Source organism: Chenopodium album, chromosome 6, assembly GCF_948465745.1.
Source record: "Chenopodium album chromosome 6, dcCheAlbu1.1, whole genome shotgun sequence".
NCBI lineage: Eukaryota > Viridiplantae > Streptophyta > Magnoliopsida > Caryophyllales > Amaranthaceae > Chenopodium > Chenopodium album.
The window spans coordinates 69,442,429-69,465,450 of NC_137839.1; the positions used below are offsets into that span (position 1 = coordinate 69,442,429).

The 23,022-nt window shown below is 32.5% G+C and overlaps 4 protein-coding genes across 7 annotated transcripts; 1 reads left to right on the top strand and 3 right to left on the bottom strand.

Annotated features, from left to right (window-relative positions):
- Positions 1-4,571: 4,571 nt before the first annotated feature.
- On the bottom strand, positions 4,572-5,599 carry LOC145635097 (pollen allergen Che a 1). The gene is made up of 2 exons (XM_081686389.1): positions 5,277-5,599; positions 4,572-5,000 (listed from the first exon to the last, which is right to left on the bottom strand). Exons 1-2 carry the CDS (start codon positions 5,437-5,439, stop codon positions 4,657-4,659), a joined length of 507 nt encoding a protein of 168 aa, XP_081542515.1. The 5' UTR covers positions 5,440-5,599; the 3' UTR covers positions 4,572-4,656.
- A 1,076-nt stretch (positions 5,600-6,675) lies between these two features.
- LOC145637124 (14-3-3-like protein) lies at positions 6,676-7,665 on the bottom strand. The gene is made up of 3 exons (XM_081688625.1): positions 7,600-7,665; positions 6,932-7,041; positions 6,676-6,832 (listed from the first exon to the last, which is right to left on the bottom strand). Exons 1-3 carry the CDS (start codon positions 7,663-7,665, stop codon positions 6,676-6,678), a joined length of 333 nt encoding a protein of 110 aa, XP_081544751.1.
- A 3,167-nt stretch (positions 7,666-10,832) lies between these two features.
- Positions 10,833-21,647, top strand: LOC145636209 (lipid droplet phospholipase 1-like). 4 transcript variants are annotated; one of them, XM_081687703.1, is made up of 12 exons: positions 10,833-11,350; positions 13,644-13,782; positions 14,247-14,314; positions 14,954-15,024; positions 15,105-15,350; positions 17,384-17,547; positions 18,833-18,888; positions 18,975-19,027; positions 19,810-19,978; positions 20,133-20,230; positions 20,323-20,435; positions 20,964-21,647. In XM_081687703.1, the coding sequence occupies exons 1-11, from the start codon at positions 11,146-11,148 to the stop codon at positions 20,422-20,424; spliced, it is 1,371 nt and encodes a 456-aa protein (XP_081543829.1). In that variant the 5' UTR covers positions 10,833-11,145; the 3' UTR covers positions 20,425-20,435; positions 20,964-21,647. The 4 variants fall into 4 exon arrangements, with proteins under 4 accessions (XP_081543829.1, XP_081543830.1, XP_081543832.1 ...); XM_081687704.1 differs by having other exon boundaries at positions 10,833-11,338; XM_081687706.1 differs by having other exon boundaries at positions 11,220-11,350; positions 13,612-13,782.
- LOC145636210 (heavy metal-associated isoprenylated plant protein 28-like) lies at positions 21,421-22,722 on the bottom strand. The gene is made up of 3 exons (XM_081687707.1): positions 22,697-22,722; positions 22,163-22,238; positions 21,421-21,746 (listed from the first exon to the last, which is right to left on the bottom strand). The coding sequence occupies exons 1-3, from the start codon at positions 22,703-22,705 to the stop codon at positions 21,421-21,423; spliced, it is 411 nt and encodes a 136-aa protein (XP_081543833.1). The 5' UTR covers positions 22,706-22,722.
- Between the last annotated feature and the right edge of the window lie 300 nt (positions 22,723-23,022).

The following is a 23,022-nucleotide window of genomic DNA, read 5'->3' on the forward strand; positions in this document are numbered from 1 at the left end:
AAAGTAAATTAATAATAAACATATTCCAACAAAATGAGAAAAAAAGACATTTACTTTAAAAATAAAATATTATGGAAAAATTAAAGGATTATTTTTTTCTATTTTTTTTTTTTTTGGGGGGGGGGGGTATTTCATACAAGGAGAAAAAATAAAGTAGAAAGAAACCTTTTATAAAGGGAGAAAAAAATAAAAAAGCAATCGGAAAAACTACAATATTTTTTGTGACTTGATTGGTCTTTAAATTTTCTTTGTTGCTTTGGTAGTCATAAAGTAAAAGTTCTGAGTCATTAGTGATTAGTACTTGATGAAAAACGACAATCCCTTTTTTACTGCATTGGGATTGACAAGCATGGGTATGACTCAAAATGGCATTATTTTGTCAAGAGTTGGAAATTTGTCCCCCCATCTCTTAAAGTTTCCGATGTTTAGGGTCTTTGATTTGGAGATAGATGCTACTGAGAATTCTTATCTATGTCCACCGGAAATAATATGACCTAACTCAAAGTCATTCGAATCATAATTTAACTTGTATGAGAATAATAAATCTACGTGCTTTTAATGGAGTATTTATATATATATATCGAGTGCAAACAACATGAGTTGATTTAAAGTTATTCAATTTAGGGTATGTTCACATTTACTGACTGAGCTGAACTTAATTGAACTGAACTAAATTGTGTTGATTGAAGCTGAACTGAATTGAACTAAAATAAGCTAAAATGAATATTTTATGAGAGAGGGAAAGGAGCTGAACTGAACTGATTGGAGCTGAACTGAACTGAAATTATAAAAATGTGAACAGGCCCTTAAAACTTAATTTGTATGAGAATAATAATTTAACGTGATTTAATTTTTCAAATATCTAAATCAACTAAATCTAACCCAAATCCAACTGATAACTCGGATTGAGTAATATGAAAAGTTGAAAACCCAATAAATCGACTAGGCTACAAATACTGCATGTATACTACGTATTAGAGCTAATTGTTAACTTTCATATATACTATTCGAAATGTATGTTAAATTTGCTTTCGGTTTGAGGGTATCATAAAAGTAGAACCCGAGCAACTCTAGCATATATTCATTTAGAAGATCATTAGATCAAGGAATCTCAAGATCCCCCACTTCAAAGTTTATTATACTCTATATATTCTTGACTTTAGTCTTATAGTAGCACATAGTTCCTTTTATGGGTAAATTTCCACATACAAAAAAATTAAAATAAAGCAACTTAATCTTTTCTTTTATGCTTTCTTTGAAGCTAAGAACCTGGATGTATGTTGAACATATAAAAGCCAACATTTAAGAACTTTTTCTTTCTGGTAACTTATTCCAAAGACACTTGTCTTCCACAATACTATCACTTTGTGACCTCAAATTTGGTATCAATTAAATTAACCACTTCTAAGGAATATATAACGATTAACCAAAAAAGAATATAAGGATTAAATTTATATTGGAATCTAGAAGGGAATAATAGATTAGAAAAAATTTAGACTATGTTGTCAAAAAGAATAAGAATCATGTCATTTTTTGATGGATATGGATAGAAATTAGAAGCACATTTAAACTAATTTAAAGCACTGTAAAAGTAGTTTGGAGAAGAATCTGATCATCAATGTACTATAGTAAAGGACGCTTTTAACTGAAAGAAACTTCAAAAAAAAGAAAAAATATATATATATATAAATTGTAGTATGAGATTCTGTGATTTTTAATGGCCACATGCTGGGTGGAAATTAAATATGAAAGCTCAAGCTGATTGAATTAGTTTGACTAACTGATTTTATTCACTAATTTGACTAAATTATTGTACAAGCTTATTGTATAAAAGTGTTTGATAAATAACTGATTTATGAAAATTGATTGAGTATGCAAAATGACCAATAAGAATGTTGACATATTTAACTACTAAAAAATCAGATAATTTAGGGTTGTTTGACATCATTTTTGGTTTTCACTATCCTTTTTTTTTTTTAAAACCAAAAAACCAAAAACAAGAAACAAGAAAAAAGTATTTCCACTTTTTTGTTGTCAGTTTTCAAAATTATTATGATTTTAATAAGTTTAAATAATTTTTTATTTATTATGTGACATGTATCATATACTTTTATACAATAAAAAACCAAAAAAAAAAAAAAAAATCACAGCAATGCCAAACGAATCCTTAATTAAAAAAAACACATGATTTTTTTTTTTTAAAATCAAGTTTATTTGGTTTGGGTAACAAGGATTTCAAAATTTTTGGCTAAGATAGAAAGAATTTGGAGAAGATAAATTGGATTTAAACAAATATTAAAAAAGAAAACGCATGACCAATCTATATTAACTATTACGAAAACAGAAGTTGTCAACGTCACTATTTCCACGTGTCGCTTTCTCAATAAAAAAATTTCCCGCCTAAATGCAATGATGGTGTCATTTTTAATTTTTTTTTTTATTTTAGGGCTATATATATAACATTTTTGAAATTTAAATATTGGAAACTTCTACATTACAACTAAAACCTATCAATTTACCATAGGAAATTCAAACAATTTTAAATAGTACACTAATAAATGACCTCTTACATTGAACTATGAATTAGACAACGTTGAACAGATACAATAGCATAATTTTGATTAAAATAAGAAATATTAAAATTACAAAATATATACGTAATTCTTATTTATATTCATGTATAATAGCGATTTATTTTTAAAATGTACAAATTAAAAATAGGCTTTATATAAACCATGCATCGCACGGGTTCTAACCTAGTAATTATATAAACTATAAAAAAAAAAGGGCTAACTTTCAGTATTTAGATCTACAATGGAGTATCTGGAGTGGCGGTGAGAAATTGATTGTTTGGTGTATGTGGTAGGGTTTGGTGATGAATTAGAGGGAAAACTCGTCATTTAAATTCACCCAATTAAATAAGCTCTTTGTAAACACTGTTTATACTAGCGTTTTGTAAAGAGATTATTAAGGCAAATAAGCTCTTCTAATATGCTTATCACCAAACACTACTATAAACTTATGTACGTGACTAGTCAATCAGTTAAAGTTGATCAAATAAACTAATTTACCCCTAATAAGCTGTTTACCAATATGGCCTATGCCATTAAATCTCAAAGAAGTATCCCCATTTTTTAATCATTTTTTTCTCTTTATTTTGCATACAATTATAGTTATTACTTGTAGAAGATATTCCCATTTTTTTAAGTGTTGCACCCCGGCTCCTTGAAATGGGTGCATTCACGTACATCACACACCCCCTATAGTCATTGTCAAAGCTTCGAGTGAGCCCAAACTATATATATAGGCCATGGACTTGGATCTACCAAATGAAAATAATGTGGAAATTTTGTGTAGAACTACCCTAAAGATAGGGTCATTTGTGAGCAACTACCCATTTTTTTTAATTGTTTAGAACTACCCACAAGTTTGAAAACATTTGGGTAGCACTACCCATTAATATTTTTCGTCCAATTAAGACGTTATTGGAGCTCACTTTTTTCACTTTTGCCACCCAATTAACTCTCTCAATTTGTATAAAGGTTTTAATTTACCTTAATTAACCTACTTAAGGTTTTAATCATAATTTAATTTAGGGTTCATCAGTGTATTATTTGGGGATTTTAATTTCTAAGGTTTGGGGGTTTAATTGAATTGAGGTTTTTGCTTATTTTATTATTAATTGATCATCGTAATTGAAAAAAGTAAAAAATTGGGCCAAAATAAGGTTTTAATGGGACGAAAAACGTTACTGGGTAGTGCTACCCAAACTTTTCCAAACTTGTGGGTAATTCTAAACAAATAAAAAAAGAAAAAAAAAGGGTAGTTGTTCACAAATAACCTATCTTTAGGGTAGTTCTACACAAAATTCCCAAATAATGTCTTTGAAATTTAATCATAAATCACTTTGTCTCAGTTGTATCTTGTATGTAAACTCTCTTCAATTCACCCACAACCCCCTATATTGGTAAAGAGGAGCTTTTTGGGGTCTTATTTTCTTTTTAAATAACAAGACAAAGAAATAGGAAGAAATGATTCTTTCATTACACTAATATATAGAAGTCTAACTAGAAAAAATCTCTCTATTACTTTGAGAATAAAATGAACTATGGTTTGACCGACGAACTATGTGGGAAAAGAAAATGAACTTTATTTGGTTTTCAACAAGCAAGTATATAAATACCAGTACATAAAATTAACAATACAGAGTAAATAATAAGTTTAAAAACGTTAAAACTGAGCATTTATATGTAGTAATATTTTTTTTTATTAAGGTATATATAATATTTGCATGACATAATATTTTTGTAAAATTTCTTTAAATGTGTAAAACAATTTTTTTTTTTTTAAAAGGAATTGAAGAAAAAATATAGAAAGAAAGTACAAAGCTTACATCCACATCAATCCAAAATGAGCAAAATGACATTACATGTTAAAACCTCAACACCAAACTCACAAAGAGTGCAAGAAAAATCAATAAACTCCCAATACAAGGCTACATTTAAATTTTTAAAAATTGATGAATAAATTACACCTCTATATAACTAAATTTTTTTTTGATCTTGCACCCCTCTTTTTTGGAAAAAAAAATGTCATATGCTTATTCTGGTAATACATTAAAACTGGTAAAAAAAATTGAACATTTTGTATAATTACTTAATTAGCTTTAACATCATAAAGATCCAACTCCTTGAGAACCTCAGGGCACTCTTTAAGGGGCTCCTTCCTCATGAATCCGAGAGCATTGGCGCTGCGAATGTCTGAAGCTTCACCATTGTTGGATGTTAGGCTAACCTTAGCAGATTGCTTGGCATAAACATCATGTGAAACCTCAGAGCATTCGCTGTTGGGGCTCTTAACCAACTCGATTTCACAGATATCGTCTTCGAAATCACCATTAACAGGGATGCTGTACTGTCCTACCTTATCAGTTACAGCTTCAGCTTTGAAGGTCTGAGTTCCTGCAGTAATGTTTCTGCATTCCAATTTCACAGTTGCCCCTGTTTTTACCAAGTTTTCAAAATTTAGGCATCATATATTTATATTATTAGGATATATATAATTATATACTATAGTCGAGATATACTCTTTTATAATTAAAATCCTTATTAAAAGTTGACATAACATAATTTTAAGCAATGCATGTGTATGTTTGTTTCCATTGGATCACGTAACAAACAGTAATTGTTACGTGACATTTATTTTGTTGTGACATTAGGCTGTCTCATACTAAAATTTGCGATCATATATTGATTAATCAAAGTTTATGTACGTACCTTCCATTATTGTACTAATGCGGGTCATAAATTGGATACGGCAAGTGTCACAGTACACCATGCCCTGGACTTTGAAATGGTTCTCGGCGGCATTGGCTACACCGGCCAAGGACAGGACGCAGAGAGCGCCAACCAAAAGAAAAACAGCTTGACACTTCGCCATTTCGTGTACACTTATTATGGACAAAATTGATCTTCCTTTATTTGATGAATTGTAAAATTCAAGGACGAAGCTTAAGGAAATAGGTGAGGATGATTTTTTGTTTATAAAGAAAAGAATTAGATGGCTTTTTTTAGATGATAAAGCTGGCTTAATGTGGAGAATGTAGTTTCTGGTCATTTTTACTAATTTTGGAAAATTTATGCATCTTTAATTTGAATGGTTATTTTGCTGTCTTAATTATCTTAAAACAAGGAGGTTCACAAAGAATTTTGATGTTATTTGTTTTTGTTAAAATCCAAATTTAGTAAAATTGATGGTTGTAAATTAACAGACTTTCAAGACTCCAACCAATCAACACAAATTATAAAAGTGTATGTATTTCTCTGGCTCAATTTGAACGATTTATTGACTACCAAATGGACTCTCATTTATAAAATGCGTAAAACTCAAATTGTTACAACTTATTAATCCTGAATCATATGACATGGAACAAAACCACACTTGTCAAACAATTAAGTTGTTTTATTGATTAATTATCAAATGTCTTTAATTAAACACTAGATAGAGTATTTTTTATTTACATAGAGACAAATAACTCAGATTAAAGTTTTTCCTCATATAGGAAATATTCAAATCATAAAGTACTATGGTTCCTAGACTAATGTAACATATTCAGGTCATAAAGTAGTACTGTACTATAGACTATGGTTCTGGGACTAATGAATTTACCTCCGTTAAATTTTAGTTGTAATTTTAGGGTATTATTTGCAAGATATAAAATATTTAACGGAGATAGTAGGAAATATTCAGGTCATAACAATTGGCTTAAGATATGATTACACTCATAACTCACTTTTAACGTAAGAGATGTGGTTTATGACATGCATTGTTATACGCATTGCATGTTCCATAAATTGAGTTACACTTTAATTTGAACAAAGTTGCAGAATGATTGCTTTCGTTAAATTTGAGCTTCAATAACTCCAAATTAATCTGATAGAAATAGAATAGTACTATTTAAGCTTTTAAAACAATCGATTCATTCTTAACTTTTGATCAATTGATGATGACACTAATATTTAAATAAATACATATAATAAAATCAGAGATGTTTCAGATATTATATTATGAATTTTCTTGCTCAAGCTAAGCTATTGTATTACAAATGGAATGTATGTTTCACATGTTCCTTTCATTATTCTCAAGCTACTAAAATACGAAGTAAATTGATGAATTTCAAAGGCTCCTTTCATCATTTTCGCTCTTCCATAGTGTAAGGTTATCCCTCAAAAGACTCAAAATAACCTTGATATCTTTCGAACAAGCCCTGCTACCTATATCGTCCAACTCGGACATAGCCTCGTCAAAAGCTTCCTTCGCCAAGTGGTGTGCCCTAAAGATATAAAAATTTATGTAAAAGTAAGTAACAATGCAATTATAACATAGATATATGGTCATAGAGAAATTGTAAATGTACAATACAAGTACGTACCTTTGATAAGAATTTAAAACCTCATAGTAGAAAACGGCGAAGTTTAATGCCAAGCCCAAACGTGCTGGATGAATAGGTGAAAATTGAGCTACTGCTATGGCCATTGCTTCCTACAATCAAATTCAATTGCAATTAATAATCACTTGTAAAACAAAAAGATAATCGATTGATAGACAATAATTTTAACCACAAAGTTCACGTCAAACACTTCTAACCTCGGCTAATCATTCTTTAAAAAAAAAAAAAAAAAAACTTCGTCTAATCACATAATAAGAAAAACACACATATAAGAGTAGTCTAGTCATAATTCTAACAAAGATGCTACATTAGTAATCATGTATTCATATTCCAAAAATAATGCAACATTGGTATAATGGTATTATACTATTTTTTTGGTGAAATCATTGGTATTATACTATTATCATATTCTATACTCGTATATAGACCAAAAAAAAAAGATAATTCTAAAATATAGGCAACAATTAATATGCATGAAGAGTATAAATTTAAAAGGGCACTTAAAAATATTGCAAAATTCATGAATTTTACCGTTCAAAAAAAAAAAAAAAAAAAAAAATCATGAATTTTATACACCAAAAAAATGCAAAACCAAAAAAGGAGTACGGAGTAATACAATAAGATCGAGCAAATGTTTCACAAATATTTACCTCATATGTTTTCAATGATTCTTCAGCGACTAATGTTTTTTCATCACCGGTTTTAATTTCGGCCATATATCGGTAATGATCCGCTTTCCTGCATCATATTGCTCTTCGTTAGTTAAACAATAATACACAATAAATCAATTGCTAAAATAATAAAGACTTGATTAAGTTAAAGAATATGCAAAATACTTTAAAAATATACTCACATCTTTAAGTAAAAGACGGAGGATTCAGTGCTAGACGCGAAAGGAAGGAGGTGATCATCAATTAGAGTTATAACGTCGTAGCAAATGTTAGCAAGGTCCGACTCGACTATAGTACGATAATCTTGAATACACTTCATGTACGTCTCGTTTTTGTATATTGTATCCTCCTCCTTCTCGGTTATTGAGAGAAGTTTCCATGATTCTCTCTTTGGCTCGGTCACTTTCTTGTATGCCATTGAAAGGAGATTACGCTCTTCGACTGTTAAATCAATGTTAAATTTCACCAATTTCTTCATTGTATCGATCATATCTGTAAAGTTTAAGATATGAAATCATTAGTTATATTTTAATAGTCTAGTTCATGCTTAACAATGCACATCTACTTGGTAGAGTATATAATAAATATTCTAAAACAACAATAAATATTGTTAAGTACGTAAATTAAAGTGATATAAAGTTTTAATTGATATATACTTATTAACAAGATTATACATAATAAATTAATAATATTATTTTTCTCAACATACACTTTGAAATTACAAAAAAATAGTAAAAGATTATGTAAGTAGGTAATATGGTTGAAACTCCTACATACGTGAAAGAATTGAAAGTGACGAGTTAGAACATACCATCATAGCGTTCGGCTTGGGCGGCAAGCTTAGCGAGGAAGATGATGTCGTAACGTTCGCTCGAAGAAGCCATGAGAGGAGAGATCAAGAGAATTGGGAGTACTCGTAGGTTAAGGTTTTGAATGTATTGAGGCAGTGTATGAGGAAGAATTGCAAAGTGAAAGAAAAGGCACGGTAATTCTGATATATATATAGCTATTTTTTCATGAAAAAAATAATCTTGATTATTTACTTATCTTAGGAAAGTATAGTCTATGCCTAGATAAGGTAGAAATTGTGTTCCTTGTAGGATACGTAGTCTTGTTGACTAGGTCTTGTAATTTTTGAGATAAAATTCATAAATATCTATAAGTATTTTAATTTTAGGAAACATGATACTTCAATAGACGTATTTTAGGAAACATACTACTTCAATAGATCAATGTAATGTATTTGGAAATTTTCCGTTTAGTTGATATGTGTTGATTTTAGGTAAATTTTAGAGCATGTTTATTACAATGTTTTTAAGAGGTGTAAGTGGAATAATAAACCGTTTTTATTATCAAACTATTACCATTACTTAGAGTTACGTATCCATTATCACCAATTTATTACCTCTTTTCAATATATACTATATGTCGTAGGACGGATTCAGAAATTAAAATATACACTACACCTAATTAAATAATTACCATCAATTTGTTACCAATTTGTTATCTCTTGATCTCTAAGGCTTATTATTCATAAAATAACATAATTCTAAATTACTATAACAAAGAGTAAAAAGAATAGATTATAAATATGGTCTTGATCTCCTAACCAATCAATGAATGGGCTATAGAGCATGAATTGAACCAATTTAGCCGAAGAATTTTACATTTAGGGTTTATTTTATTTTATTTTTTTATAAATTTTTTAAACCAATTTAGCCAAAGTATTTTACAATTAATTTATTGCAGCTTAAATACACCTTTATTTTTGCAATCCATTGACCAAGTACGGGTCTGGATGAGTCCTCTTAATCGAAAGAAACATGTTCTTCTAAATAGTTCCACTTAATTTCTTAACCATACATGTTACTCCACATACCACAAAATAAAGACATACATTTGATCTATTGAAAAAGTATACGCGTTGCTCCGAGGTGAGTAAAAGGTCCAACTAGCATCTTATAATTAAAGGTAGTGGGATCAAACTCTATTAAAATTAATTTAAAGTGAGAATTCACTCGCTCCTTTTATCCTGCTAAAAAAATCCAACTACAACACCCCAAATCTATCCACTTAGGGGTGTCAATTCGGTTAAACAGTTCGGGTTTGGGTTGGGTTTATCAGTTTTGGGTTATAACGGGTCGGTTTATAACGGATTGAAATAATAAGCGGGTCGGTTTGGGTTGGTTTTGAAAATTATCGGGTCAGTTCGGTTTGGTTTTTTTAATTGCAGTTTCTATTCGGATCGGGTCCTTATCGGGTCGGGTTCTAGTCGGTTCGGGTCATAATCAATTTGGGTTGAACTGGGTCGGTTTGAAAACGGGTTTAGCCCATTTAATGTGGGTTTCGGTTAAAAACAGTTCGGGTCTTAATCAGGACGGGTCGTAATTGGTTCGGGTCATAATCAGTTTGGGTTTAACTGGGTCGGTTCGAAAATGGGTTTCGGTTCAAAATAGATCGGGTGAAATCGGGTCCAACCATTATTGTTTCGGTTATAATCGGTTTAGATTGAACTTAGTTGGTTTGAAAACGAGTTTACCCAATTTGAAACGGGTTTCTAATCAAAATCATATCGGGTTAAAATTGAGTCGGATGATTATCGAGTCGAATTAGTCAGATAATGGGTAGGAACGAGTCATTTTATAATCAAGTCAAGTCATAAATAAGTTGGGTTTATCGAGTAGTGGGTTGAAACAGATTAGATCATAAACATATTGGGTAACAGGTTGTAAATGACTCAGTCATAACGGGTTACGGGTTTTAAACGGTTTGTTCATAACGGGCTACGGGTCGTAAACGGTTCGGTCACAACGGGTTACGGATTATAACCGGTTCGGTCACAACGGGTTACGGGTTGGAACGATTTAGGTTTATCGGATTTTTATCGGGTTTTAACGGTTTTCGGTTTAAAACGGGTCGGGTTACTATCGAGTTTAAACGTAATCGATTTGGGTTGCTTTCAGTTTCGGGTTGTAACGGTTTGGCTTGATAACGGGTCGGGTTAGTAACGGTTTGCACAAATTCGGTTTAGTTCAGTTTCGGTTTGGAAAAAAATTGGGTCGGGTCAGTTTTCGGTTTCCAAAAAACGGGTTTTAAACAGTTCAGTTCCTTTTCGGATCGGTTCGAAACAGTCGGGTTTAACGGTTCGGGTCAGAAACTGACAGCTCTAATCCACTACTATAGTACTATCTCTCCATTAACTCCAAAAAAAAAAAAAAAAAAAAAAAAAAAAAAACTCAACTCCTCTTCCTCTGCACTTTCCCCACCAAATCCGCTTCTTTCAAGAGAGAGAAAAACCCAGAATTATCCACATTATGACTGCAAAATTAAACCCACCCATTTTTTAATCTTCCCATTTCATACCCATTTCCTAAAAGTATGGACATTTCGTATTTTCAAAGAAATCCCATTTTTTTATGATTAAAAATGCATTAATTTCTATTATAATATTCGATTATTATCTATTCTGGGATACCCAACAAAAATAAGAATTAAAGATTGATTTTTTGAAGATAGATTATATACATGGCAGCATCACCTTCAGCATCAGCTGCTGCTGCGTCGGTGAGTTTATTATACGCGCGCAACAATTGTGTTAGTTCTCCTGTTTTCTCTCTTAGACTTGGTGGTGGTGGTTCTCTTCCTTCTTCGTCATCTTCATCGTTGTCATCTTCGTCATCGTCTTCTTCTTCGCATTTTTGTTCGTCGAATAGTTCATGTAATTTCTCCGGTAATTGTCATTTTTTCTAATTTATTGTTACTTTTATTGAATTTTTGATTTGGGTTTTGTTTATTGTTGATCATATTATTCAGTTTGAATTTGAATTTGCAATTGGGTGATTATTCTATGTGTTTGTCGTATTGGAATTGTAAAATGTAGGTAGAAAAATGAAGGGGGGGTTATTGATTGAACGAATTTGAGGGAATTGAGGTGGGAAATTGAATTTTGGGTTTTGGTTAATTTCGAGAAATAGGAACTACAATTGCTTGAATTGTAAATTGTAGAAACTTATGAATTATGATTGCCATTGTTGGAGTTTATAGTGGGAAACTTTTGGTTATTATCTTAAGGTTTACTAGTGTTGGAGCTAAGAAGTTTGGGTATACAGATGCTGGGAATTATTGATTGTATTTCAAAGCTGATTGATCTTTATTTATCTCTTATTCTATAAGGGCAGCTGGTAGTGGTCCTGTTTTTCGAAGCTTTTGCCGGTGATTTGAGGAAAACATGAGGGTATTGCGATGCCAAACTATGCAATTTCGTGAAGTGTCGTGTATAGAAATTTTATATATAGAAATTTTATTGGCTGATAGCATAGATAAAAATATGAGAGGAGTATTAAAAGAACATGGGGTAGGTATTGTGTTAGTTGTCTTTTAAATGGTACAAGTATATATTATTTGTATGTTTGTGTATTTAGAAAGGTTAAGGGTGGATTAATTAAGTGGAAATTAGAGAGCATAATTTAATGGTTGACAGTTTGCAATATGAAGTTCTAGTTAATTAATTTATGTGGAGGTTTTGGTGGGATATGTTCTTATATATGGAATTACTTAAGAAGTTAGTATTATGCATATTCTATTGTAATAATGGCATGTGGGTTTAAGGTTTGCGTGATTGTGCCAAAAGCTTTGCGTGTGATATTGTCTCTTTTGTCCCACTGAAAGAGAAGATTATATATTTATACATGAAATGTACAAAGAAGATAATGAGTGTTATGGAATGACATATACTAGGTTCTTATTTGAATATGAAGATACTTTAACGTCTCTGGTTTCTTGGAATTCGTTGTGTAAGAGATAGGTAGAGAAGCTAGAGAGTGATCTCCTTGTCTTTCTTTGCCGGTCCTTTGTGCTTAGAAAGAAGTTGTTTTAAAAAGGGGGCTGAGGCCTGGTTTAGGTTTGTTCATTAGTAGATCAAGTAATTCGCGTTCTTATCATGTATAGTTGGTTCAAATGTTCTCAGTTGCTTATCTCCTCATTGGCTGTTTTGTACATATTGTGCCCCCTTCAAGACATTATGTGTTGAACCCTTTTTTTTTTTCTTCTTAATTTAGTCTAATGGATGTCGTCTATAGTAGTAACTTGAGAAATTGGAAACTTTTCTGAGTTGCAGTTACTTGGAGAAGCAGAGTTTGGGTTGTCTCTTTGGTGCTTAAAATTGACTTTTTTAATGTTGCCAGAATGAGAGGCAAAGAGGGGAAGGCTGCTGCCAAAGGAGGTATTTTCAAGAGATTTTTATGAAGAAACTCTTGATTGTACATTTGTTCTGCCCTTGTGGTAGTGGAGTGTGAATTGTGAAGTATGATTGTTATAAGCATCTTACCCTAAACTAATGAATGCCAACTGGCTTTGTTGGTTAAAGTCTAGGGATGTGGTTCTCAAGACCTAGGTTGAATTCCACTAACATCATTTTCCTTTTGTGATTCTCTACCAAATTAGAAATCTAGCCTTTGTTGAGTATCAGATTACTATTTTGTAGTGGATTTTATCTCATGTATGAGGGGGAAGCATCATATTTTTAAGTGTTACTGTCTTGCTACGAAAGATTTTTTCAGGATTGATGCATTTCCACTGAGTAAAAAGGGGAAGATAAAGCATAGTTTGATCCAGTCAAGCATATAAAGCATGTATTTTGATACAGTTAGATCCTTGTTATGCTTGATGTTCTTCGGGTTCTTTAGCTCTAGTCTTTGTATTTTTAAACTTGGGATGTTGATATTGGTTTTACTATTTTTTGTAATGAATCTGCAGTCCTATTAAGAGAGAATAGCAGCTATTGATGATAATACTGATGTCTGTAAATCTGTAATGGAAGCTCAGAGGTTATTGTTAAATCAACTCAACACAGTTATTTTGTTGATGATTCTATAATTTATTTTGCATGTTTTGATCTGTATCTAAATGCTGGAATTGTTCATCTTAGAAAATCGTGAAGTTGAAATTAACTGTAATAAACCTTATCCTCTTTATCTCCTTGGTCTTTCAAAGCTTTGGCTTATTGATCAAGATTATGTTTTCAGGGGTGAATGATAGCTGGCAAAATCAAAGGTTTGAGTCTCATGCAATGAGTACTACAGCTGGAAATAAACCGTCTTCAATAGTCAATGGAGAACGCGGGCCTGATCATCTTCTTGTACTTGTCCATGGCATCATGGCTAGGTATATGTTATTGGAATCTTTTAAATATTTAAGGAGGTTTAAACTTTGCGGTATTGACTTTTTTTGCTAATTTTTTTTCAACTGTGAGCATCTGTCCTTAAGTCTCAATAATGTGACAATTTGCTAGTTTTTAGGTTTCTATAAAAATAATCTTAAAAAAAAAAGGTTTTTATGCAAATAGATAATTTTTCTATGATTCTTACATTCATTAGGTATGACATACACGTATACTTCACTCTGATTCTACTGGCTTAATGATCAAGAAGTTCATGCTTAGATAATGTTTTACTTTTATCCTTGTGGTGCGGCTTAGCAATCAAGAATGTGAATCTGTGCCTTAATCTAGTTTCTTAGAACTACAAATTTGTTATATTGTGGGAATTTTTGTTTATATGATTCATGATAAAATTTTAGCTTAGCTACCAACCCCTTAGGATGACGTTCTACTTTTGTTTTTAGAACAGCCCAAGTGATTGGACATATTTTGAAGCGGAATTGAAGAAGCGATTGGGAAGAAATTTCTTGATTTATGGTGTGTTTATCTACTTCTCTTACCTAGTATGCCACTTTATTTTATTTATTTTTTTGGTTGAAATCTACTATATTGTGAACTGTGAAGAGCCTCTTAAATCTTTACTCTCTTCTAGTTTTGGGATAATTGCTATATGTGCATCTTGGCTAGGTGTATTGCAGGTACAATTTTAATTAGGCATAGCACAAAAATTATATTTGATATACCCTACTGCATTGCTTGACCTTGTGATTGTATGATTTCTATGTTGGGGATTTACAGAGTACTATGCTTTAAAGTACTAGAAGGATCTGCTAGGATGCAAATATGAAGAGAATTACTTTAATTAGAATGTGATGTGCCACTTCAGTTAGTCAAAGAATATTAAGTAGTCATTTGCTGTTAAAAAAACATGCTTTGTGCGTCTGTAATGCCCTAGTCGCTTCAGTGTTGTCATCCTTTGTCCAACGTGTTCTTTGATTTTATTTTGCTCTGTTTTATGGAGCAATCTTCGATGTTAAAATTTTCATTTAAACAAATCCCCGATAATCTTTTATAGGTGTTGTGGTCAAATAGTTTGTTTTTTGGAGTCAATTTGTTATTATTTATTATTTTTAGTTCGAATGCTTAAACTGCTCTTTCTCTTTCTAATATCTTCAGCAAGTTCATCAAATACCTTCACTAAAACCTTTGGCGGTATTGATGGGGCTGGGAAACGTTTGGCTGAGGAGGTGAGCTTGAATACATCTCTTGCTATGTTTGTAGTTTTTCATAAATATTTTCCTTGAAACTAGTTCATTATGCTTAACAGGTCAGACAAATTGTACACAGGACAGAGAGTCTAAAGAAAATTTCCTTTTTAGCCCATTCTCTTGGTGGCTTGTTTGCTCGATATGCGGTTGCTGTCCTTTACACACCAAATAACTTGGGTGATGGAGATCTAAATGATGCTTCAATAGCAGGCCACTCAACAAAGCATGGTTTAATTGCTGGATTGGAACCTATAAATTTTATTACACTAGCTAGTCCACATCTTGGAGTAAGAGGGAGGAATCAGGTCAGTCCTCTTGAAAGCTAGCCAATTTTGTATTTCTGTTCTGTATCATATGTTCATGTTTTCGATAGTTCCTTAACAGCTTATGCTGTAGTTTGTTTTACTGCATAGATTCAATTTCATGTGAAGGCTGAATGTGTGGCAAGCATATCATTAAGAAAGTTGCTTATGCTATAGGGACATTGCTTGCCTCGGTCAATTGTCATAGATATTGAATTAGAAAACAAATGTTAATTGCATAAAAGAGTCTGATACACTATCATATTGTCATAAATTGCTTGTCATTTTTCATTGTAAGGGGTGAGGGAGCAAAGTACAAATCTCATGTCTGCAATGGCAGAGATGTTTTCCGTACTTTAATGGAGGCAGAGGATACATGATGTGTGTGTTTGAGATTATGTTAATTGCATAGCTTAAATCTGAGCTCTTTAGGGATTAGTGTGGCTAGTGTGATAATTTTCATTATACTAGGGCGGCTAACGCGCGTGAGGTGCGCGCCATAGCTAACCATATCCGGAGAGCTCTTCTGGTTTGGTCTTATGCCACAACTATAGACCTATAGTTGTTGATAGCATTAATGAGGAAAAAAATGCAAACAAAATTTTTTAAGGGTATAAACATTTGCACACTATTCTTAGTTGTTCAAAAAAAGAGGCAATTAACGATTTAACGTTAATGAGGTCAAATAAGTATATAAACATTTTAGAGGGTATAATTATCTAAACACTATTCATAAGAGTTATCTCAAATTTTTTATAAGGTAGGGATAGGGAAATTTGCCTTATGGACCATTTATCACATATGACTCTTTTAGTCTAGAAGAGGGCTATAGAGGCCCTCTCAGACAGCCAAAACTACACCTCTCCTAGAGATTATCAATCAGAAGTAGACTTAAATACTGTCTTAAGTTCTGGAGGCCTTCTCAGACAATCCAAACGCACCTTTCTTCAACATTACTGACTTGCAAGAGAGTTGAATATTGTCTTAAATTTGCGTATGTGATTAATCAGGAATGTGAAGATGAAAGGGAGGAAAACCGAAAAAATGATAGTATTTAATGGTACACGTACACCTTTATTAGAAATTAATGATCAGCAGCTCTCCAAGAGACTTAAAGATGCATATATGATGAAACAGATACGTGAAGGCTGAAGGGAAGTAACCTGAAAAAAAAAAGAGTAAAAATGCATATGTGGTGAACGGCCTTTGCATTTTAAAAGTATTCTAGATTTAGCAATGACCAGTATATATATATAAAAAATAAAAAAAGAGATACAGCTGGAATAACCAAAAATAAGTGTTTTGAAGAAAACGGGAACCAAGGAAGCATATATCAGTAATATATTAACATATGAATAGACTTGTGAATTTGAATTTTTTTCATATAGTACATTTCTGTTCTTTTTCATAATGTACATTTCTGTACTTATTTTCATAATGTACATTTCTGTACTTATTTTCATATACCCCATATCAAATAAACTGCTTGATCAGAAATTAATATTGAATTCTAGGTGTTAACATGGATACATTTTAATTAAGTCCATGTAAAAGATCATGTTGCGGCCTTAAGTCCTTGTATAGGTCTTCGTGTAAGCATTCACCTGCTCTTTGTATGTTATCTTGCTTGGCTTTGTATATTCAACATTTCAACATGATTGAGTTGCAATCTGATAATATACCGTTGAATGGAAACATGCCTCCAAAAAATTCATGACTTCCAATCTGCTCTTAACATGTGAATCTTGGTGTTAATTAATGTTTCCCTTTTTACCCGCACTGTAAACAATGGTGGTGTAAATAATAAGTGCTGCAAATGCTAACAGGTAGTTTTATTAGCTGACTATCTAAGTGAGGGATAGCTCAAGTGGTTAGAATTCCCCTCCCGATTCCAGGTGATCTTGGGATCGACACTCATCACCCGCCCTTGTGGCTCTCTAAACACCAAAAAAAATTAGCTGACTATCTAATTATGCTATACTTATTATATATGTCCTTGGAATTGAACTCTGTGGTTCTCTTATTATTTATTTCAGCTGCCATTCCTTTTGGGACTTCATTTCTTGGAGAAACTTGCCCCATCCTTTGCATCAGTTTTTGTTGGTCGAACTGGTAGTCAGCTCTTTCTTACTGATGGTAAACCAAATAGACCCCCACTTCTTCTGAAGATGGCAACAGATTGTGAGGACGGTAAATTTATGTAAGTTAAAATGCTGGAAGAATTCCATGCAACTGTTGTGATTTATTCTATACTTTTTATTTGGACATGAGATGACACATCATAATTGAAATGTTGAAATCAACTAGGTTTGACAACAAAAGCAACTAATGTGTCCCATTATTTTGATGCTTTAACACCTTTATATTTACATGTTTAATTCAGGTACAATTATGATTCAAGTACTATTTTTTGGTTTAGAATTTAAAAAGAAGATAATAATAATGGTGAGGACACTAATTAATTGTAACTTCTCTAATATGAGTCAATTCTTCCTTTTATACACAAGGATACGGTAGAATGGGGGGAGGGGTAAAGAGAACACCTGAGATTAATCTTATAAAAAAATTAATGAAAAAAAATATATAATTCTGAAGTGTTATGTATATTGATTTAATTTTTTTGAAATTGGGGAGACTATCAGCTACATTATTATTTTTGTACTTGAGAAAATGTGAGTTGGAAAATTTCTTGAACAAGGTGATGAATTTGTCCTTAAATATTCTAAAGGCAAAATTGGTATAAACTAAATTTTTTTTTTTTTTTTTTTTTTTTTTTTTTTTTTTTTTTTTGTTTTTTTTTTGTTTTTTGTGCTAAACCACTTTTTAAGTACCTAAGATGTTGATTGCACCACCCCTATTTCAAATCTAACGGATTGCATCTCAACCATCCACTTCCAAGTCAACAACCACAGCAAAACCTTCCCTTCCATCTCAACCATCCACTTCAATTACCTCGGTTTAGGGTTACAATTTAATTTGTGCAGCAAAATTAGGTTTGATTTTTTAGAGCTTTACTCAATTTAGTCATGTATTTATATAAAGGGAAGGGTCATGTTTTTGGGAGGGAAAAATAAATGATTTAGGAGGGAAACGCACAAGTCGTGTGCCCCTTTGACGTCTCAGTTATATTTTCGTCATAATTTGAAATAGGGGTGGTGCAATCAAAATCTTACGTACTTAAAAAGTAGTTTAGTAAAAAAAAAAAACATAAAAGGTGGTTTTTTCAAAAAAATTGGACAAAAAAGGTGGTTTATACCAATTTTGCCGTATTCTAATGCTTTTAATCCAAATATTTCCTTTTCAAGGGGGAATTAATATGTCAATGAAATTTCCAATCAGGATCCTTCCAGTTATGATTAAATCTCTATATTTCTTGTTAAGGAAAATTTTTATTTTGTAAATATTAAAATAGAATAAAATAATTTTTTATCTTGCCTTTTGTCAAACTAACAATATCTTTCTAACTTCCTTCATCTATCTTGCAGATCTGCCCTTGGTGCATTTAAATGTCGCATTCTATATGCAAATGTGTCTTTTGATCGTATCCTACTACAAGTATTTTATAAAATTATTAAACTGTGCTGTCTCTCTTTCTTTGATAAGGCAAATTTCCTTAACGTTTTCTAGATATGGTTGGCTGGCGCACATCTTCAGTTAGGAGAGAAGATGAACTACCCAAGGTAATTTAATGTGTTTATTTCTGTCTTTCTTGAATTATTTTTACTCTTACATATGATCTTGTCATGACTTGCAAACCTGGAAATCACTAAGTTGTTTATATAGCTGCTAAACTTTGGCGTTTAGCCTGGAAGTTTGCAACTATTATGGTATATGTTTCAGGAACTTGGGTACAAGATTATGTTTCTTTTTGTCGCTCTAACATTTAATTCTGTGACTTAATGTTCTGTGCTTCTGTCTACTAGATTGTAATTGCCAGATATCAATATATCTGTTGATTTTGTGAACAGGGATGGTATGTAAATGGAAGATAGTGTTTGAACCTTGGATAAAATGTTGACCAATTGTTTAACCATATACAGCTAAAGATGGCTCTGGGCCATGCCGGGCCCACGTGCTTTGGGTTTAGTTAGGCCTGACCCATGGGTTCATGCCGTGCCAAGCTGGGCTGAAATTTTCAAAAGGTTGGCCCGTGCACGGCCCAGGCCCACGTGCCATCATAGCAGTAGCCTTTGGCTGCTCATAGAAAATAATTGAAATTTTGGAAGAGCTTTTCTGGAGGAACCTTTCTTTTCCTTTTTTCTTTTTATATTTTATTATTATTTTTTTTAATGGTTTTCCATTTGTTTACTACAAGAGAGATGTACGCTCAACTTATTTTCGTCAGTGAGATGTGTAGATTGTATGTGTCCAATTAATTTTTCACTTAACATCTAGCTGCTTGCTTGTATTCATTGTCCTTTTCCCCTGGTTCAACCTCGGTGTACTGTTTTTACTTTTTCAGCCACCTCAGCGATCTTTGGATGGCTACAAGCATGTTGTAGATGTTGAGTATTGTCCCCCAGTTTCGTCTGAGGGTCCCCAATTTGCTCCAGAAGTTGCCAAAGCAAAGGAGGCTGCACAGACTGAACCTAGCACTCAAAATACAGTTGAATACCATGAACTTGTGGAAGGTAAACCAGTGGCAATTATATTTGCTTGAAAGGGGTAACTTATATCATCTTTTATTAAATCAGTTGTATTCATATTTTCTTATTGGATTATGCATTCATAGTTGTAACTGTTTGTGTACATTAATATGTATGAGTAGTCTGTTTGTCTCTGCAGAGGAAATGATACGTGGCTTACAGAGAGTGGGATGGAAGAAAGTTGATGTTAGCTTTCATTCCGCAGTGTGGCCCTTCTTTGCTCATAACAATATACATGTACAAGCATCAATTACTTCAAATTTGATCATGTATGTTTGGTGACCTCTTCCTATTTCTGCTGTGTTACAATTTCCTATTGTTTTGTTCAGGTAAAAAACGAATGGTTTCACAATGCTGGTACTGGTGTTGTAAAACATGTTGCTGACAGCCTGAAGCAGCAAGAATCTTCATATCTCACGGCCAACTTATAGCACTGGGAATTGTAAGTACTCTAAATGCCCTTCAAAGCTGACTCAAGACCAATAATATAGTGGGAATGTGGGATTTCTTACTTAAACCGCATGGATGCTAATTAGAAGTAGGTCCATGTAGACTTGCGTCCTTTTCTATAGTTTATTTCTTACCTTAAGTGTTTTGCATTTAGCTTGTTGGCTACTAGGCCTACTACATCTGTGTAAATTGCCGAGTTGCAGGGTGAGGTTCATGGTATTCTATGGATATTGTCTCCTTTTCTCTGGTTCTAATCACACCTCTTATCCCCAGAAGAAAGTTTGATAACATACCGAGTAATTTTGGTGCTACTCTTGCTCTAATCCGTGTTATTTGCATTTGTAATTTTGTGTGCTAAAGTCCCTGTTTGCATTCAACCATATGATGAAATTCACCGTTGGTATCACAAGCCAATTATGAGATAATATCTTTCCATAAGCCTGTGAATGGCTAGGTGTTAAGGAAATTTTAGCTCAGAACATGAGCTATCCAAGTAACAATCACTCTCTTGCTCTTGCAGGTCAATGTATGCAGTAACACGTGAGCTACGGTGCTAGTTTTTTACCGTCTTTTGAGCCTAAAGTGTACCTATACAATTGTTGTTGACCCCCCTAATGTAAAATCCTCTGGGAAACATAGGAAGATTGCTTGGTTATGTCTTCCCCTCCCAATATATTCTTAGTGATCCACATTTTCCTTCGTCGTGGAATGCCTACTTGTCATACAATTATTTGATTGCCTTGATTAGGCAATGGTGAACTGTCGATGTATATTGTTTATTACTGGTTGACATTTATGTAAAGGCTGCAATATTTTAGCTCAATTGGCAGCCGATTGCCATTATAATTACTTTCAATGCTAGGTGATACTACTAAGGTCGGTATAAGTTTACGACACACAACAAAATTATATAAATGAGACTTATTCTTTGATGTTCTCATATTTTGAACAACATTACACCCTTCGGATAATCTGTACTACATCACTGAACATCCGCTAGGATTATCATCATTGAACATAATGAATGCATCATCGCCATTATCGACTAAAGGAAGAGGATCAGAGGTACGCTCATGGACGATGTTACCATTCTTGTGGTGTGAGGTAGGATTCGGCCGGTAAATGAAGGACCTGTGTTGTTCATAGAACTCATTGAAATCTTGAAATTGAGGATTATAAGGCATTGTCCATGGCTCAACTCTAAGTCCTGTTTTCATGATCGCTTTATGTATTTTCTTTTGTTCAGCCCATCCTGTTACGGTCACTTTTTGCATAGGTATGTCGATTTCAACATCGTTAACTCCTGAAATTTTCGAATGCTGTTAAAAAATATAAGGTATAAAGTTGTTACTTCCATTATGTTATACGAAGTATTACGTATGTATTACTCTGTATGTTATTAATCTTCCTTACATATTGCTTACATGACGGCGGTTTTTATATTCTTAAGTAAAAGTAATTGAAACTTGTTTGGTGTAGTTGGTTGGAGATTCACTTTATAACCTTTGAGTTCACAAGGTTGAATTCTCCCAATTATGGTACTCGGGGAATGATGATTTCCTTTACATGGCCTTACTTCCCCTCATCACTTCCAAATGTGTAGGGGGGCCCGCCAATAATGGACCTCACAATTGGATAAAAAAACTGTGAGGGCTGAAGTTTGATTTGAGTCTTCTGTTTACCTTAAAAAAAAGTAAAAAGTAATTGAAGGGATCATACCATCCAACTTAAGGAGAGCTTTCCTCACTTTGTTCTCGCATCCCGTGCAATCAATACCAACACGGAACTCCACAATCTGATGTAAAAGAGATAAAAGAACACACGTTTTACAATTTGAATTAAAAGAACATGAAAGTCTAATCAAATACAAGCTCAAGTTCATGCTAAAACTAATATGTGATAGATAAAATAATTTTCTCAGTATATTAATCAAACACCTTCTATTCTTCAATATGGGACTACTTCGTAATTAAACTTACTCATGGGTTATTTTTTAACAAATTGTTTACTAACACACTGTGGAATATCATTTCTTGGTGACAAAAGTTATTATTTAAAGTCGGAAATATAGGGTATATGTTTGACTAAACTACTAAAACAAGCCTATTATACATATTGTTAGGGTTGTTCATCTTAAGTCCCACATAATAAAAAGAAGAAAGAACGAATAGGACTTCCTTAGAAGTGGAAGCATATTTCATTAGTATGATGCTTTTAAGAAGAAAAAAATAGCGAAAGGTGATTTGAACTTACCGATGACATTTTTACACGCTGACCAAATTACAAGCAAAAGTCCAACTCAAGTACGAAGTATGATTTTTGAGAAGTAGAGCATATGAAAGCATATACTATATAAGCTTATATACTAGTAGCAAACAAATTGCATGCTAGAGTAAATTACATGCCATTTTCACACATTACTTCCTAGAACAAGAAAATGACGTAGTTAATAGCTAATATATTAGATCAAATATAGGTAGTTTAGATTAAGCTTATTTCATTTAGATAAGTTCATAAGAAGTATCCCTGTCATTTATTTTTCTTCTGGAAGCAAGTAGTATCAGTATCATGATTTAATT